The following is a 16,625-nucleotide window of genomic DNA, read 5'->3' as shown; positions in this document are numbered from 1 at the left end:
AATCCAAATGAAAAACTAAAGGTCAGGGGCGCCTGGCTGGCTCAGTCAGTAGAGTAAGTGACTCAATCTTAGGGTGATGAGTTTGAGCCCCATGCTGGGCATGGAGTCTACTGAAAAATCAAAAAAGAAAATACAGAAGAAAACCAAAATTTCACTAATGTGAAGGATCAGACACATTCTTCAACCGCTCAGAGAGCTTTTTTCTAGTGTTCACACTTAAAATGAAAGCAATGAACAAATCTTCACCATCCAAATTTGTGGAAAAGCACTCAGACTTGAACTGAGACCAGCCCTGCCTGCCTTGGGGCCCAGGCGCACACGCTGGGGGGAGGCAGCCACTCTGTGGGGAAGGCCCAAACAGTGGGAGTCAGGGTCCTGACAGGAAAGGGGGGAGCCCGCCCACACTGGGACAGATCTCAGGGTCATATGATCAATATTCGTAATACCTAGAACCCAGCAGGAATAAACCCAAAGACTATGATTCTCTGAGCATGAAGTAAGTATACAGTTGGACTACTTTTAAACTGATTTATCTGACAGCTTCTAACTAGTGACATACTTTAGGCAAGGAATTCCTCGTTGCCTAGATCCATGATGTCACAATGGAGCACCCTGCAAGAACGTCTCGATCCAGAGAACCAGCTTTGCACAATCTCAGCCCCGTGGTATGGTTCTACTCCAGCGGGTCCCAGCTCCACTAGGCATTAGGAGGGGGGAAGGGTGGGGGTGCAAACTCCGCCGTCGGCAATAAAGGCTCCTGGGGTGCCCAGCATGTGTAGCCAGGGTCTGGAACCACTGGTTCAGACCCTGATCCTGTCGGTATCACAGCAGAGAGGCAAACTGTTCCCAGGGGCAGATCTCTCTGCTGCCTGCCAAAGCATTCGAGAAAGCATGCATCTGACTCAGCTGAGGGGTCATTATTTCTCCATCCTCCAGACAGGGAGCTAAATGAGCTGCCCGAGTGCAGCAAGACCAAGGGCTGGGAATGGCCTTTTGGAGCGCACGGCTCACACACAACAGGAGAGCTGAGTTTCCTGTTCCAGAGCTACAAGCAATGCTTCTAGATTTGCACTGGGGTGTGGACCAGGCTGAGAACTGTCTGGGGACCCTCCAATTCCTAACATTCCCACCTGGTTTGTAAGTATTTTAGAAGCAAATCCTTCTCCCCACTCAAGCTAATGCAGAAGGTTCACTAGAGACTAGACAAGACATGACAGCTGGAGGACAATGTGATAAAAAGATTTCCCAGGAGAAAGGGGTGGTACAGGAGTGCATTTTTTAAAGATTTATTTATTTCAGAGAGAGAGCGAGAGAGAGCGAGCAAGGGGAGGGGCAGAGGGAGAATATCTTCAAGCAGACTCCCTGCAGAGCGTGGAGCCCCATGCAGGGCTTGACCCCACAACAGACAAGATCATGACCTGAGCAGAAAGCAAGAGTCAGAGGCTTAACCAACTGAACTAAGCAGGTGCCCCAAGGAGGGTATTTCTGAACCTTTCTCGGGGATATGAGATGCAGGCACCTTTTTCCTAGCCGGGTCCATGACAATTTCATCCATAAAGTTTTATGCTTTTAACACACACACACACACACACACACACACACACACACACACACACACACACAGACCGTATTAAATGTTATCGGACATGGGAATATGCCCTCTTCTGGCTGAAGCAGCACCACCAATTAGGACTGGATCCCACCTAGCTTGAGTGGCCAGCTGCGGTTATGGTGGTAATACACACCCTCACGTCTCGTTCAACAAGCTTCTGGAGAAAACAGTCGCCCTTTGCTATTTGATAAAGTCATGTTATATTTTTAACCTGGTGGAGTAACTGGTCGAATCACAGACAGGACAGCAGGCTTCGTGATCTTTTTGTCCTTTGTTATTCTTAGCTCAACTTCCACAACTGCGTAAGAAGTTTTTCTGTGTTCTTACAAGAGTGTTAAAAATTTTTATCCCTTGTCAGCAGGAAAGAGTTGGCCCTTCTTGTGCCTTTCACTCTGAATCTTGAACGGATTAGGTTGGAATGCCACAGAGGGAAAAATTCACTTATCTTTACCATGAAGCATTAGCAAAAAGTATATCAGGAGCTCAGTGATTCAGAATATAGGAAGGAAGGAAGACTGTCCAAAACAGTGGTATGTCCAAGTTAACTCAGGATCTTAAGTAGTGTATGAATATTTTTTTTAAAGATTTTATTTATTTGTTTGACAGAGAGGGAGACAGCACAAGCAGGGGGAGCAGGAGAGGGAGAAGCAGACTCCCCACCGAGCAGGGAGCCCAGTAGCGGAACTCGATCCCAGGACCCTGGGACCATGATCTGAGCCAAAGGCAGACGCTTAACCGATTGAGCCACCCAGGGGCCCCATGAATTCTTCCCCACTATGTTCGTTCCTTAAATGAAATTTCCAAAAACTGTGATAACTAAAATGACAGATTTTCAATACCGTACAACATACTACTAGCGGTCCGGTATTACTCAACAAGGTATCCTAACCATGCATTTAATAGCTCTATAACTTTTTTTTTTATAATGTTCTGCTTATTAATAAAAGCCTTTAATAGAGGTCACAAATTCTAAATCTGGTAGTTTCAAATTAATGAGGTGTTAGGCAGCCCTGAGTTAAAATACAGATGTAGTACCAGTACTAAAAAGGAACATACCACAGGAATAAAATTTAGCATATAGCAGTTCTTTCAGTAGTTCAGAATACTGATTAACATTTCAGTTCGTGTAAGGTATTAATTTCTAGGGCAAAACTTAATAATGGGTCAGATGGTAAATACCAATGTTATCAGAAAAAAATAAAAATGTACCCCAAAATGCTATGTTATCCTATAACAAGATATCCTTTACCTTGCCTGCCTCACCCTTTCTCAAACTAGCAAGACTGCTAAAGGGATCTAGCATTTGCTAACGCCTGCCGGCAGAGTGGGAAGCATGCAGGCCCACAGTGACAGGGTCATTCTGGTACAGGAGCAAAGGCTACATCAGATCGGAGCCAAGATTTCCCGCCTCTTCTAGGACAACTCAGGGGTCATAGCCAGCCCCAGGCCAACAGCAGGTACAATCCACACTGCAGAGGGAGGCTAGGCCCCCTTCACTCACCTTTCTTTTCTTGGCCAACTTGCTTGAATTGTCTGCGCCTCTCTTCTCCGAATCGAGCTTCTTCCCTGTGGGAGGCTGCTTGTCCTCGGGTTTCCTTGGACGGCCCCCCTTGCCAGGAAGCTGGGGTATCCGAGAAAGAAGGTCCAGGGTTATCTTCACCATCAAGATCGGCGGGGCAGGAGTGTCCCCGAGTGGGGACAGCAGCTTGGGGTCTCTCGCAGGCCCCGGGAGCTTGTCCTTCCTGCGGTCCTCCTGGACGACCACAGCGCGCCGGCAGCCACTAGTCCTGCCGCCGCCGCCGCCACTGTGGGGTGGGCCCTGGTTCTGGGTCAGGGGAACCAGGGCAAAGTGCTCGGGGCTCCTGGCCCCCGCATTGTCCTTCGTGGGCTCGGGGCCCGAGAGCCCCTTGGACGGGGCCAGCGGCCCGCTCCTGTGCTTCTTCCGCTCGCCAGGGCTGGGCGCCGCCGGCTTGGGCTCTCTGTCTCCCGCACGGGGCCGCCCTTTCGTCTTCACCTTGGGCTTGTCTTTGGAAGGCTGGTCTTTGGAGCCGTACGGAGGGGGTCCCGGCTCACTTTCCACCTGCAGGCCCGCCCGCGAGTCTGCCTGGGCCAAGGCCTTGACGGGCTTCTTGGGTTGTTTGGTTCCCACCGTCTGCCTCTGCGGCAGCTCCTGCTGCGCCGGCGACTTCTGACAGCTTCTCTTGCTGGCGTGGGGGCCTTCAGAGGCGCCCCGAGGGGCTTTGCTGGAGCTTCTGAGGGGAGGATCTTTGGATTCCGAGCGCTCGTGACCAGGGGCGGGGCCGCCGCTGTCGCCTCCACCCTTGCCCTTACTGTCGGGGTGCCGAGGCGGGGGCTCTGTGCTCCCCTGCGCGTCCGGGGGTGCTGCCGGCTGGCTGACCTTGGTCAGCCAGTTGTCCAGCTGCCATTTGTTTGTTGGAGGCGGCTCGGGCTAAAAACAAAGGACAAGAGAAAAATGTGAACTGACCAAGGACGATAAGCGCTTCTGTGCTAGTCAACCAATTGTACGGGGCTCTCCCAGGGAGGTGCAATCATTCCAAAACCCAAGAATTCGAGTCCTTTTCATCCTTCTCTAATTACAGGTCAGAGTCTCTTAATAATTAACTCTTCACACAATCTTCCAATCTGTGCTACAGGAACCTTTGCTGTAGCAGCTACTGACTAAGGATAGACCATGAGATACCACCACTGACCATTGCTGAGAAATCTCTGTAATATTAGGTATTTTATTCTAATGGCAATTACAGTGTAATTTAGACAGAACTGACACATTTTGGCTTGTAAACTACCAGAAAATAAAGGGAGAAATAAAGAATAAACAGAATCCTTTTATCAAAAGGATTTTCAGAAGGCCAATGAACACACTAATTCTTAGTGATTACCTGTAGGCTTTATCCTGTTTTTTTACATAGTTTCCATTGAAAATGACTTTCCTCAAGACTTGATTTCGTCTCTTTTATTTACTTAAAAACATTAAACATTTATCCATGACCAGGCTTGCAGATGATCACGGATTACAGCCTGATTTTCAAATTCTATACCTTGGTAAGAGAACAAGTGAAGTCACATTGACCAATTAAATTGGTCCCTAAGTTTAGTCCCACTTTAACTCTTTAAAAAAATCAAACATCAAGTCTCTTGTTACAGACAATCTTACCTGAAACAGCACCTATTTTTCTAAGAAACACAGGGAGGCTCCAGGCACACAATTAAAAGCAGTGAGATTAGACTGATGACAGCACATCTGATATGACTAACAAACAGACGTTCCTGACTTCTGGGCTCTTAACTGCGGTTTAAGGCTTTGTGGCTGACTGACTGCCGATGTATCCCAACATGCTCTCCAAGCAGATTATTAACAGAAGACCCAGTGATATCTGCCTCTCCAAGTTCCACTCTTACGTCTTGCACGTAGCGGTAAAGTGAGCTACTTACCTGAGCATTTCTACAGGCACACTACCGTACCGATCCATCTCAGGCCACATGGAAACAGATCTGTGGCTACCACAGTAAGCACTGACTACACCTTCTGAGAGGGCAGTACATCACTGACATGCTACATGTTTTTAAGATCCATTCATTCTGATGGGTGGTTTGTATGAATGACTAAATCATACACACGATGCACCAGGACGTTAGCTGGAAGATAGTCCACGTGGGATTTAACCGGTTAGATGATGGATAAGGAGCTCACTCCAGTAGGTGGGTGGTATTTTACAGGGAAAGACTGCTAACAATGTTCCCAAGTGGAACGTCCCAAATAATTCAACTCTATAAAAACACAACAACCGAATACATCAAGACATGTGGAGTTTTTGCCTAGGAAAAACTTAGGTAATAGAATGATCAGGGAGGTAGTTTGGGTTTGGTATAATTACAGCAGAAGAGGACCTTGAAGGAACCAGGTATGACTAAACTTCGGCCACAAAGAGGGCCGCAGAACTGTTTTTTCTGCCTGCCCCTTACTGCTGCTTAATATAATAGATCTCCTTCAATATCAACTCTATACCCAGGCTCTCAGTTGAATTTCAGAGCAGGGAAGAGGGAAGAAGGAAACTACTCTAATGTGCCAAGCATTTATTTTGCCACAGGAAATCTAAAACTGTATTCCATATTCTAACAAGACAGGAGGACAGTTAAGGGTGGAGAAAAGAGTAGCACCCAATACCTACTTGTCAAACGATATTTCCTGTGAACACTTTAGGGTGTTGTAATCCAGACAGCTAACTGGGGACAAGGCATTAGGATGTATCACTTGCCATTCACCTTGCGAACCAAACCCTTCAAACTCTTTCTTGGGACGGGTATGGATCTCTCATCAGGGCTAAGTTTACAGCTCCATTTGAATCACTGACATGCTCTATAGAAAAGTATTTATTCATGAACCAAAAAGGAAAGTCATTCTTGGTATAAATAACATCTGCTCTCCCCCCACCCCAAAACAGGGCAGTATAAGATACATTTAGTAGGAATGTCCTACTAAAGGAATGTCCTGATTACAGAAATAAAACACATATTCTTCCACTGTGGTCCTAAAAATGTCCAGAAGGGAGGCATATGGCCCAATTGCAGGGTAAAATTGAGTTTATGTGCCCAGGCAAGGAGAAAGAGTAGGGCCAATCCTTTCTACAGACCTGCTATAAAAGATGGAAAATCTATAGAATTCTTTTAAGGTCAGATATTCGGGTGTTGGGATGGGGAAAACTTTAACATAAGGGACTGACTGAAATCGATTTCACAATGAATTTTAAGTAAGAGTGCTGGGTAGGATCAAGGTTTGGACTTTGCTTTCTTGCCCTGCCTTTCCTCGTGCCCCGCCACCAGCCTCCCACAGCTAGCGCAACCCAAACACTGCACGCTGGACGTGAAAAAATACCAGACTTGTCTTCATCAGGCGTTTCCATAAATGTCTGACTGTATGTCCCTTTACGTTTCCTAACTCCTCAAACTGTCAGAACTTCGTGTATTTTAGGATAAATTGTGATGTTGAATAAAAAGTTTTGAGCTAGGCACAAATATGCCTACTTTTTCTTTCTTTCTTTCTTTCTTTCTTTCTTTCTTTCTTTCTTTCTTTTTCTTTCTTTCTTTTTCTTTCTTTCTTTTTTTTTGTAAAAACACTGTCATCATGAGTAAGTAGGAGTCCTAAAATGAAAGGAAAAGAAAAGGAGAGAAGAGTGAGAGAGAGAGAGAGAGAGAGAGAGGCACGGTGTCCTAGGAAAAACGGCTTCAGAGTTAGATGGCCATGGGCCTGAGTCTTGGTGCTACTACCTTTGACAGGTGAAAACACAGCTCCCAACCTCACAGGGTGGACAGGGAGCTAAGTCAAAGAATTCATGAAAAGGTACCCAGTGTCTAGGAGGCAAATTAACAAAGGCAGTGCGCGACAAGAACACCGGAGAATGAATGGACTAGAAAACTACGGAGATCCTTGAATAACTGACAATAGAGGCATTTTTTTTTTCTGAACCGAAGCAGTAAAAAGACTCGTCCTCCATCTATTGAAAAGCTGCGATTTACATTTTGATTCACACTATCCAGCAGACACTGAAAGCAGCTTTCCCCGTAAGTTCGCCACCAGCCCATTGACAGGCATGGGACATTTCAGATCTCATAAGATCACTGGACCACTTTGTCCAATGAACTTAAAATGGAGTCATAAAAAGGAAAACTCTCAGCATTAAAAACAGATTTAAAAAGGGTGAGAAAGTTAAAGCTAGTAACTGTGGCTCATTGAGGAATTCATGACTCTTACACAGGAGATTTACAATAAGGCAGGTATTCCTTTTCAAAGGGGAGAAGGTAGTTAAATACACTGGGAAAAATTAAAGGTTTAAAATCTAGACCCAGACAAAATATTTCTGGTGACGTCAAGTGTCAGGACATGACATAACACTGTGCCCAAGTCTAGACAGATTTGCTCAACACAAAGGGACAAATATGAGCCTATTTGGTAAGGCGATTTAAAAAAATAAAGTAGGATGGGAACATTTATTTTTCAACTAAGAGTCTCTAAATCTACTCCAGCAACCTTCCGAGCAATAAGATACAATGGTTTCATTAATACAAACACCAGATTAAATGTTTCTTTCGAGTTTCAATTATTCAGCCAAATCGGTACCATTTCCATTTTATTTGAACTGAATTTTATTACTTAATTCAATTTTCTTTCTTCTTTAATAACCAAACAAGCATGCAGATTTTTCTACCTGAATAAGGTGAGACATAAAGCAAAGATCTTATAAACAGGGAACAATCACACAATTTGTCTGCAGAGTATATTCAGTATCTTTTTCCCTGAGACGCAGGGAAATGATTTCAACAGTAATTTGTATCACACAAGGAAACAGCCCCCAGAAATACAGAGAGTAGTTTCCAAAATCTGAAAGGCATTTTAAGTGCAGTTAATGCTGATTCACGTTTATTCACTCCAGAAAATATTTATTGAGCACTTACTCTGTGCCAGACATAAATTTGTATATAATAAAAAAAAAAGGACACTCGGTTATTTTCCCAGCCTCCCTTGCCCGCGGCCCCGGCTGTGAAGGCTCACTACGTGTTCTCCAGATGCATTCAGTTCATGCTCTAGTGGAACTGCCTTGATTGCTAAATGGCAGAGACAAATACTGGGAACTTTAATGCTTTATCAGAAACACTCATTTCCCAGGATTCCCGTCTAAAATATGCCAAGTCATTTTCTCTATACAAGCTGGTCTAATTCACTAAAAATGTCTTTCTTCCCTTTACACCAAGTAGTCTTCCCCAGCATAATTTTACATTGCTACTCCAAGTTTTGAGGGCATCTGGTAGCCCTGATTGTTATTCAACTTCTTATGCTCAACGATCCAGTAAAAAACAGCATAAATCCTCCAGATAAACTTAGTGCTTGCGATTTGCCGTCTCATCGGTTTATCTTACGGTATCTCCCAAGGGTGGGTGACAGGCAAACACAATTACCCGTTTTACATGGAGCAAAGCGAGCAAGAAACAGCGCTGGCTAAAATCACTTCGCCATCAATTTAATGCATGGCTTTTAGGGATTCAAAAATAGAACCTCTGATGACTTATTTCTAGTTCACGTTCCTGCCCTTTGCTAAATTGGGCTGTCCCCTTTTGATTTCCTTAATTCATGCATTCCTGAAATTTCAAAAAGAGTTTTCATTAAGATTAAAACAGCAGCCTACTAAAAAAAAAGCTTTCTTTTTCAACAGAAGGGAAAAGAAAATGGTGTGCAAAACATTCTTCATGAGCTGCTCTTCCAAATAACACTAGCAACAACAGAGAAGAACTCATCGTTTCAACAGGAGAGAGAAGACCGCTCCAAACCTCTAGGGCCAAATGTCTGGTAAGAAGTAAACAGAAATAGCTGACTCTACCCAGCATGGGAGTAGGAGAGAGCTGCCCCACGGCCAGAAGCACTCAGTCCAGGGTCAGTGCTGGCCCTCGGCAGACTCTGGCCCCACAGGACAGAACACTGCCATCTTAGGCTGCCTCTCTGCCTCCTGGAGGGGACACGGTACCTCAGGAGCCGGCGTTTCTCGGGGCTCATTCTCTTCGCTGTCACTTGAGCTGCTCTCGCTCTCCGAGTCCGAGGAGCTGTCTGAGTCACTGGTGCTCTCTGACTCGGCACTGCTGGAATGTGCTGAGGCCGCTGCTTCTGGAAGGGACTGTGGAGCACTGTGAAGCGACCCGAAGAGAGACTCTGAAGACACCTCGCAAGGTGGATGTTTTTCCCTCTCTGCTCATTTCCCCCCCTTGGCCATTCTTCCGCTACTCAAAAGAAAGGGCCTCAACATTACCGAATATCACTAAATTACTAATATCATCCAGTTGACAGAAAGGCCCACAGTGGCTCAAAAACCAGTGAAAAAATCCTTAAAATAGCTCACCAAACAGCTACATAAAGGAGAAGCCTGTGGAATTTTGCTCCTGAAGAACATTTTGAGCTATACAAAATTTATGCTCGATGGTCATGCTTTTCTATCAGAATTTGGTAAACCACAGCATGGACAGGCTGCCTGTTTTTCTAAGTAAAGTTTCATTGGAACACGTCTACACCCATTATTTTATGTATTATCTGTGTCTGCTTTTATACTATGGAAGCAGAGCTGAATAGTTTCAAGACAGGCTAGATGGCCCACAAAGCCTAAAATATGTACTTTCTGACCCTTTAAATGAGTATATATTAGCCCAAGGAAGTTAATTTACAAAAGAACAGCCAATACATCAAAATCTCCCTCTATTCTCTATATGAAAACTAACCAAATGGTAGCCAGAGAATTACTGAATATCATATATTGAATATAAATTGTGTTCCTCGAGAAAGTGCCCTCAAAGGTAATCCATTCACACTCTTGCGTAGTATTATAAAAGAGGCCTTTCTTTATGAGTGGCTTAGGATCATCCCCAAATACCAGCCGAAGTAGAGATTAATTACTCCAAGTTTTAAGGATAGGGAAATCGGGGTGCCTGGGTGGCTCAGATGGTTAAGCGTCTGCTTTCGGCTCAGCTCATGATCTCAGAGTCCTGGGATCGAGCCCACATCGGGCTTCCTGCTCAGCAGGGAGTCTGCTTCTCCCTCTCCCTCTGCCTCTCCCCCTCCTTGTGCTCTGTTTCTCTTTTTCTCTCTCTCAAATGAATAAATAAAATCTTAAAAAAAAAAAAAAAGAATAGGGCAGTAAGTCTAGGTCAGTGAGAAAACACACGCTGACCGCACTGCTGGACACATACCGAATTTCACAGCCTGTCTTAAAAACTTGCCCCAGAAGGATCGGCCAGAGGAGTAAATCAATAACTGTAACCTTGAGAGCCTCCACATCTACCTAAAATATGAAATAACTTGTTGAATAAAATTGTGTATTACAATAAGCAGAGCAAAAAAATATTAGATAAAGTCACTAGCTGAAGTAATTTTAAAACACACACAGGATGCTCTGATGTAATTTCCTCACATAGAAAAATGCCACCTCAGGTCTGCGACCCCTTCACACTGGTAGCTGGAGTCAGTGATGACGGGAACCGAGATGCACCTTCCAGGTTATTCCTGCTTCTAATTTTTGCCCACCTTTCCTTTTGTTTCTTTTCCTCCACTTTTAAGGTAGGCTGTTTGGTCATAATTCATGGGCCATCACAAGCCACCAGAAATTACTGAACAGAACAGAACACAAACAAGTGAGCAGAGCTTATGAATCCATGCTCTTCCTCCGCACGCACTACGGCACCACCTGCTCGACGCGAGGCGTTTAGCGCCGCGCTCGTCTCGGGATGGTTGGCTCAGGACGGTTGGCCACATCACGAGAAGCACAACAGCTACCGCACAGCTGAACTCTTCGCCCGCGGGAGGCAGGTACTGGTACGTTACATCATTAAATTCAGTACCAGAGGAAAATACTATAAAGGTGGTTCGGATAACTTCCGTTTCCAAAAATTAAAGCATCTTATATTCTGGAATACGGCTGCTGTTTACAAAGGGAAAAGAGCGCCATTTTTCATCACACTAAAATGCACTCTAGCTCATTTTTAAAAGTAGCTAAGGGGTGCCTGGCTGGGCTCCCATCGGTAGAACATGCAACCCCTGATCTCGGGGTTGTGGGTTCAAGCCCCATGTTGGATATAGAGATTATTTAAAATCTATTTATTTATTAAATGAAATAAAGTAAAATGAAAGCAGCTCAAACAATTAGAAATTCATGACTGAGAAAACAGGCACTATGGAAAACAATTAACAGAAATGATTCAGCTTTATAATTTCTGAAAACAGCAAATAAATCTTCCATAAAAACTTTCATAGAAGTATTGGGCTCTTCAGCGTTAAGTTTTAAAATACTGGTTATACAATGCTGATGAAAGTGATTTAAGCTTATTTTTAAACTCTCAAAAAAATACTTATTTTAATTAAAAATTTTATTTATTTGACAGAGAGAGAGAGAGCACAAGCAGGGGGAGGAGCAGAGGGAGAGAGAGAAGCAGACTCCCCGCTGAGCAGGGAGCCTGACTCGGGGCTCGATCCCAGGACCCTGAGATCATGACCTGAGCTGAAGGCAGATGCTCAACCGACTGAGCCACCCAGGCGCCCCATGAACTCTCAAAAATTGTAAACATCCAAACTGATGATTTAGGTGGGTACAGGGATTGTCTCTTTTACAGCGTTAACAACCTCTCCAAGCTGATTTAAGCTTCCAAAAAATTCAACAGGTACTTTCTTCTAACTGTGATCCTTCCTGTCCTTCCCCATGAAGATGTTAGGAAAGCACTGAATAAGGCTGTATTTTCCTCGCTTGGTAGAAAAACGCAAACATGTGCTCGCACTCGCACACGATACCTTGGAGGTGCAGAGGCAGCAGGAGGCTTCTCTGGGCTCTAGGTGTTCACCACAAGGGGAAGGAGGACCAGAAAAAGAACAAAGAACAGGTTAGGATACACAGCTCAGACGTATTAGATTTAAGAGGATTCCTAGCATGACGGGGTGTATGAAACTTACTTGTTCGTTGTCACTGTCCTCACTGTCACTGAGCTGAAGGTCATCTTCAAGCATGCTGAAATGGACAGAGACATTGTAGGATTTAAACTAATTTCTAATTACTTATTTCAGCATATAAATAGAAAATATGCTTAATGATTAAAAGGGAGGGATGGGATAGGTCTAATTTTTATTTATTCATCAAATGCTTCATTTTCCTGGAAAGGTAAGTTTTACTATAATAACACAGAAACCAGTTTAGTCCATGCTCTTTACCGTCTCAAGACTGACTCTTTCCCACGTTCTGAGCATTAAAAAGCAGAACTGCCATGAGACAGGGATTTGTGGCCAGCCCTGAGACTCAAGTTCCCAGGTCCACACTAACAAAACAAACAATAACAACAAGAAAGAGAAAAACATATGCACGATACACTCTACTTTCTTCTATAGTCTCCAACTAGAACAAGTGATTAACCATTAATAAGCTAACCCTGGATAAGTGAATATTTGTGAAGTGCTGAGAACGGTGCCAGGGCACTTAGAAAGTGCTCTACGTGAACTCAATACACAGCAGGATACAGGAAGCTATCGAGGCCACGGTCACCAAACTGTGCAGGTATCTTCCATTTTTGTCCAAAGGACATTATTAATATTGTGCTTTATTTTTCACTGCCCCCCTCCACAAATTCTCACACACTTAAACACTAATTAGTTGAAAGAGTAGAATTACAAATGATCTTGTTCTCTAGAAAATATGTTTAACTTTACTGCTATTATTCTGGTGAAAATAAAACCTCAGTTCACTTCCTCAAAGTTATCATAATACTTATCTCTAGGCATTCTGGTTTATGATCAGCCTACATATTAAGAGCAAACATGATACTTCAATTTTTTTAAAAAGCCATTTTCCAATCTGTACATGTTTACTGAAATCTTAGCCCTTCCCTACCTCCTCGCTCTTACCATCTTCCACAGGGATGCCTACATATCGGAAGAATGAATTAGTCATTAATTGCTTGCTCCCACTTCCTCCCAAATTTATGAGCATGACTATTTGGGGAAATGTTATTAGTGCAAGTGAAAACAAAACCAATCTGCTTAAGTATTATTAATGCTCCAAAAAGCAAAATTATATTGGAGGTTACAATCCCTTTAGTAGTTCCAAAAACACCTCTTCAATAAATAATCTGACCAACAATTTTTACTGCGAACCCACTAACCTGCCACTGAAGTAAGCAAGCATGATTATTTTGGGAATCCTTGGTAAAATCATTGTATTTTCTAATGAAAATAGATAATAGAACTTGGCTCCTTCATAATGACCACCTACATGCAATGTTGTAATTCTGCCAAGGAACTCTTTTCTCCAACAAATGTACTAGAACTGTCCTGTGAGAAGTTTCTAAAAAATATGAACACTGTTAGCTACTTATAAATGTAGATGCTGCTGGATATTTACCTAATGAGAGATACCTTCTTATTTTAGCAAGGCTGGAAAGCACAGCCTTCAGACGCAGGACTTGGCAGTAGGTATCATAATGGTATACAGGAAAAAGTCATTCCACAGTGTTAATTGCCAAGTCGTGGCTTGGCTGGGGTATACCCAAGCAAAAGATAAAAGATGTATCTTTGAATAAATGTAAGGTATGACACAACCAGGAAAACAAAAAACAAAAAACCTGACAGTGTATTCCATATTAACCCCCACCGAAAAAAACCACAGTAAGTGGACCTCTTTGCTTCTTAAGTCACTGGGTTCTGTATAAAACTGATTTGCTTTAATTTCCTGAAACATCAATGATCAGGTAACCAATCACACTTCCTGTTGTAAGCAGAGGGCTAAGTGGTCTGCCTGGCTTCCACAAATATATTTTCCTAAAGTAAGTCAGAAAGCGTATGTTCTGACATTTAGCTCTACTTGCTCTTAGGGAATAAAAGGGACTGTAAAAATGCTGTCCCAGATTCCGAGAATTTCCCCTTCAGAGCCTTATGTAGACAATAACAAAACAAGCCTGCAGGTATGACACCTAAAGAGATAAGGGACAGTAACCTCTGAAGGAGGAGTGCTCCAGATATCGCCAAAGAAACACTCAAAAAGCAGTGATAAACCAACAGGGTCAAACAAAACCTACCACTTATGTAGGATATACTGGTTATTTACTGGTTATTTACACATGGCATTTCATTTAATCAAAATTCATAGTCCAATTTATTTAATAAAAAAAAAAAAAAACCCATTGATTTTTGTAAGAATAATCTCCAATAGGCCCAATGTGGGGCTTGAACTCAAGACCAAGAGTCGCATGCTCTATCAACTGAGCCTGCCAGGCGCCCCAATGCAAAAATCAACAAAGTGTATTATGAGTGTCTGCCACCCCTGCTAAGAGTAACCACGGAATCTTCCAGAAACCAGAGTTTATTGTATCACCAGATGGGTAGCTCAACATAAACCAACATGCTATTAGTGGGGCTAAGAAAGAGACTCCTAAAGTTTTTTTTAACAGACCTGGCCTGAATCGGTAGTAAGAAAAACGAAGAAAAAAAGTTACATAAAAACCATATCTAAGTTTTACTAATACAGAAAATTAATCATGAATGTCACTGTGATTTAAAAAAAAAAAAAAAGAATCCACATAGTTGGGGGAAATCTAACCTGATAACAGGTACAGGTTTTATTTTTAGAGATGAGGAAAAAAATTTAAAGCAAGCAGCTGCTAAAATCCCCGACTTGTCCCACAAACAGTTATGTCTGAGGCCGAGCACATTACTCGAGCACGCTTCACATAGTACGTGTGGGAGACTTGGTCCTTAATGTGAGAAATGGCAGAACTAATTACAGCACATCTGGGTGACCACGTCTGCACCCACTAGAAGGGAATCAAACCTCTTAGACCCAGTCTCCCTCATACCAGTAAGATCTAGGTCAAGAGAGCATAAGGCCCAAGGGACACACTCAATGGTAAGCTATTCTGGGGCAGGACCCAGTCATTTTCACCTTCACATCTTCTACAGCCAGAACTTGGCAGGTACCCTAAGAGGCCGGCTGAACGAGTAGCACCCCTTTTGCTGAATAGGTAACAGTACCTCGTAGCTGTGCCCACTGAGTGATCAGAGCTCTGCAGACACTGCCTTTACTCACAACCCTGCAGGCTGCCTCTGCCCATCCCCTCATGTTCTGAGGGTGAGGACACGGGCTCAGGGTGGCGGCCGAGCCTGCCCAGGATCATGAAGCTGGCACATGCCGCGTCTGGCCAATAGAGGGCGCCTTGCTTGGCCAATAGAGGGCGCAATGGCTAGAAAACCTACCTGACGGGACGGACTCTAAAGCTCCGGAAAGACTGATTTCAAAGAAAACAGTAATTATCCTGTTGGAATAAAACGGATGCACTCTTTTTCCCTTATGAAAATAAATGAACTGTAAACCTTATCTACTTTTAAAATTGGTTAAATGACTAATTTCACTTGCAAACACCGAGACAAAAGCAGCTATTTCAAAGCACTTGCCACCATATGGCCTCCACTGGCACTGCTCAAAAGAAGCCAAATACTCAGGTACAGCGACTCTTTGAACTAACACGTAGGTTTAACCACATTTTACATTACTGGTGAGGGAGGGTTTTTACTTAAAGGTTACAAGGATCCTCAAACCCCTTTGTGCAGATGCTTTCTTCGGGCAGCTGCTGCGCAAAGCTTCCAGAGCGTGGACACGTTCTGGCAGGCAAGGCCGCAGTGGCTCAGAGCCCGACTGTTCGAGGTGAAGACGCACAAGACAGGCCCTCCTTCCTTTCCCGTTCCCCGGTCCTGGGCTTGCCAAAGACTTCACTGCCAATAGCCTGTAACATCTCAATTCAAACCCCAAAACTACTTAAATAAGCTGACTTTTTGGCTCAGTGTTTCCTACGATCAGGCCGTCCATTTTATTTGGGGAAGAGCGAGTGAAGGCAAGCTCACGGTAATTAATAAGTCACAACCCTGGTACTAGGTGTGCGCAAGATGGCAAGTAATACTTTTCAGAAACCGCTCATGAACATGTGAGAATGTGTGACCTTGAACAATCTCACAAACAGAAAACTGATTTGGGGATAGAACGGGTGACAGAGGGCAGATAAAGAGAAAGAGGATGGGCTCCAAAGCAGACGTACGTAATTCCCCAAATCTAAAATGCAATCAGGCTGTGATTCCTTTTTTTGATCAAGGGTGGAAATAAGGACTGCAAATGTTTTGCAGGAGATGACAGGAGGCGACAAATTATGAAGAAGGTGCCACACATAATAAATGAAAAACTGAAAAAACACATCTCAAGCAGTTGTGACACTGCACATAATGGGAACTCTCCAAATGGTGACAGGGGCTGGCATTATTCAAATTCATGGAGTGACGGTCTACGGGAGACTATGGACAAACAAGACAGGGGGAAGTGTACATAGAATAATCAAGATTATTACTGATAAGGTAAAAATTTTCAGAGGTATAAACGACTACTTAAAATCCGTGGATGAAGTGAAGATTACCTGAGGTCACATAAGGACAGGAGAAAAA

At 43.6% G+C, this 16,625-nt stretch overlaps 1 protein-coding gene across 9 annotated transcripts in view; it reads right to left on the bottom strand.

The window, feature by feature from the left end:
• Positions 1-16,625, bottom strand: part of AFF1 (ALF transcription elongation factor 1) — a 227,104-nt gene that overhangs the window by 55,855 nt on the left and 154,624 nt on the right. For all 9 annotated transcript variants that reach the window (XR_008958493.1, XR_008958494.1, XM_057309901.1 and 6 more), the window contains 4 exons: positions 12,108-12,162; positions 11,949-11,986; positions 9,148-9,304; positions 3,114-4,061 (listed from right to left, as the gene is read on the bottom strand). Coding sequence is in view for 7 of the 9 variants with exons in the window: in XM_057309901.1 (XP_057165884.1) it covers positions 3,114-4,061; positions 9,148-9,304; positions 11,949-11,986; positions 12,108-12,162 (1,198 nt within the window). In the remaining 2 variants the exon portion in view is untranslated. The remainder of the gene's footprint in view (positions 1-3,113; positions 4,062-9,147; positions 9,305-11,948; positions 11,987-12,107; positions 12,163-16,625) is intronic.

Source organism: Ursus arctos, unplaced genomic scaffold (assembly GCF_023065955.2).
Source record: "Ursus arctos isolate Adak ecotype North America unplaced genomic scaffold, UrsArc2.0 scaffold_9, whole genome shotgun sequence".
Lineage (NCBI taxonomy): Eukaryota > Metazoa > Chordata > Mammalia > Carnivora > Ursidae > Ursus > Ursus arctos.
This window is presented reverse-complemented; position numbering and strand designations above follow the sequence as displayed.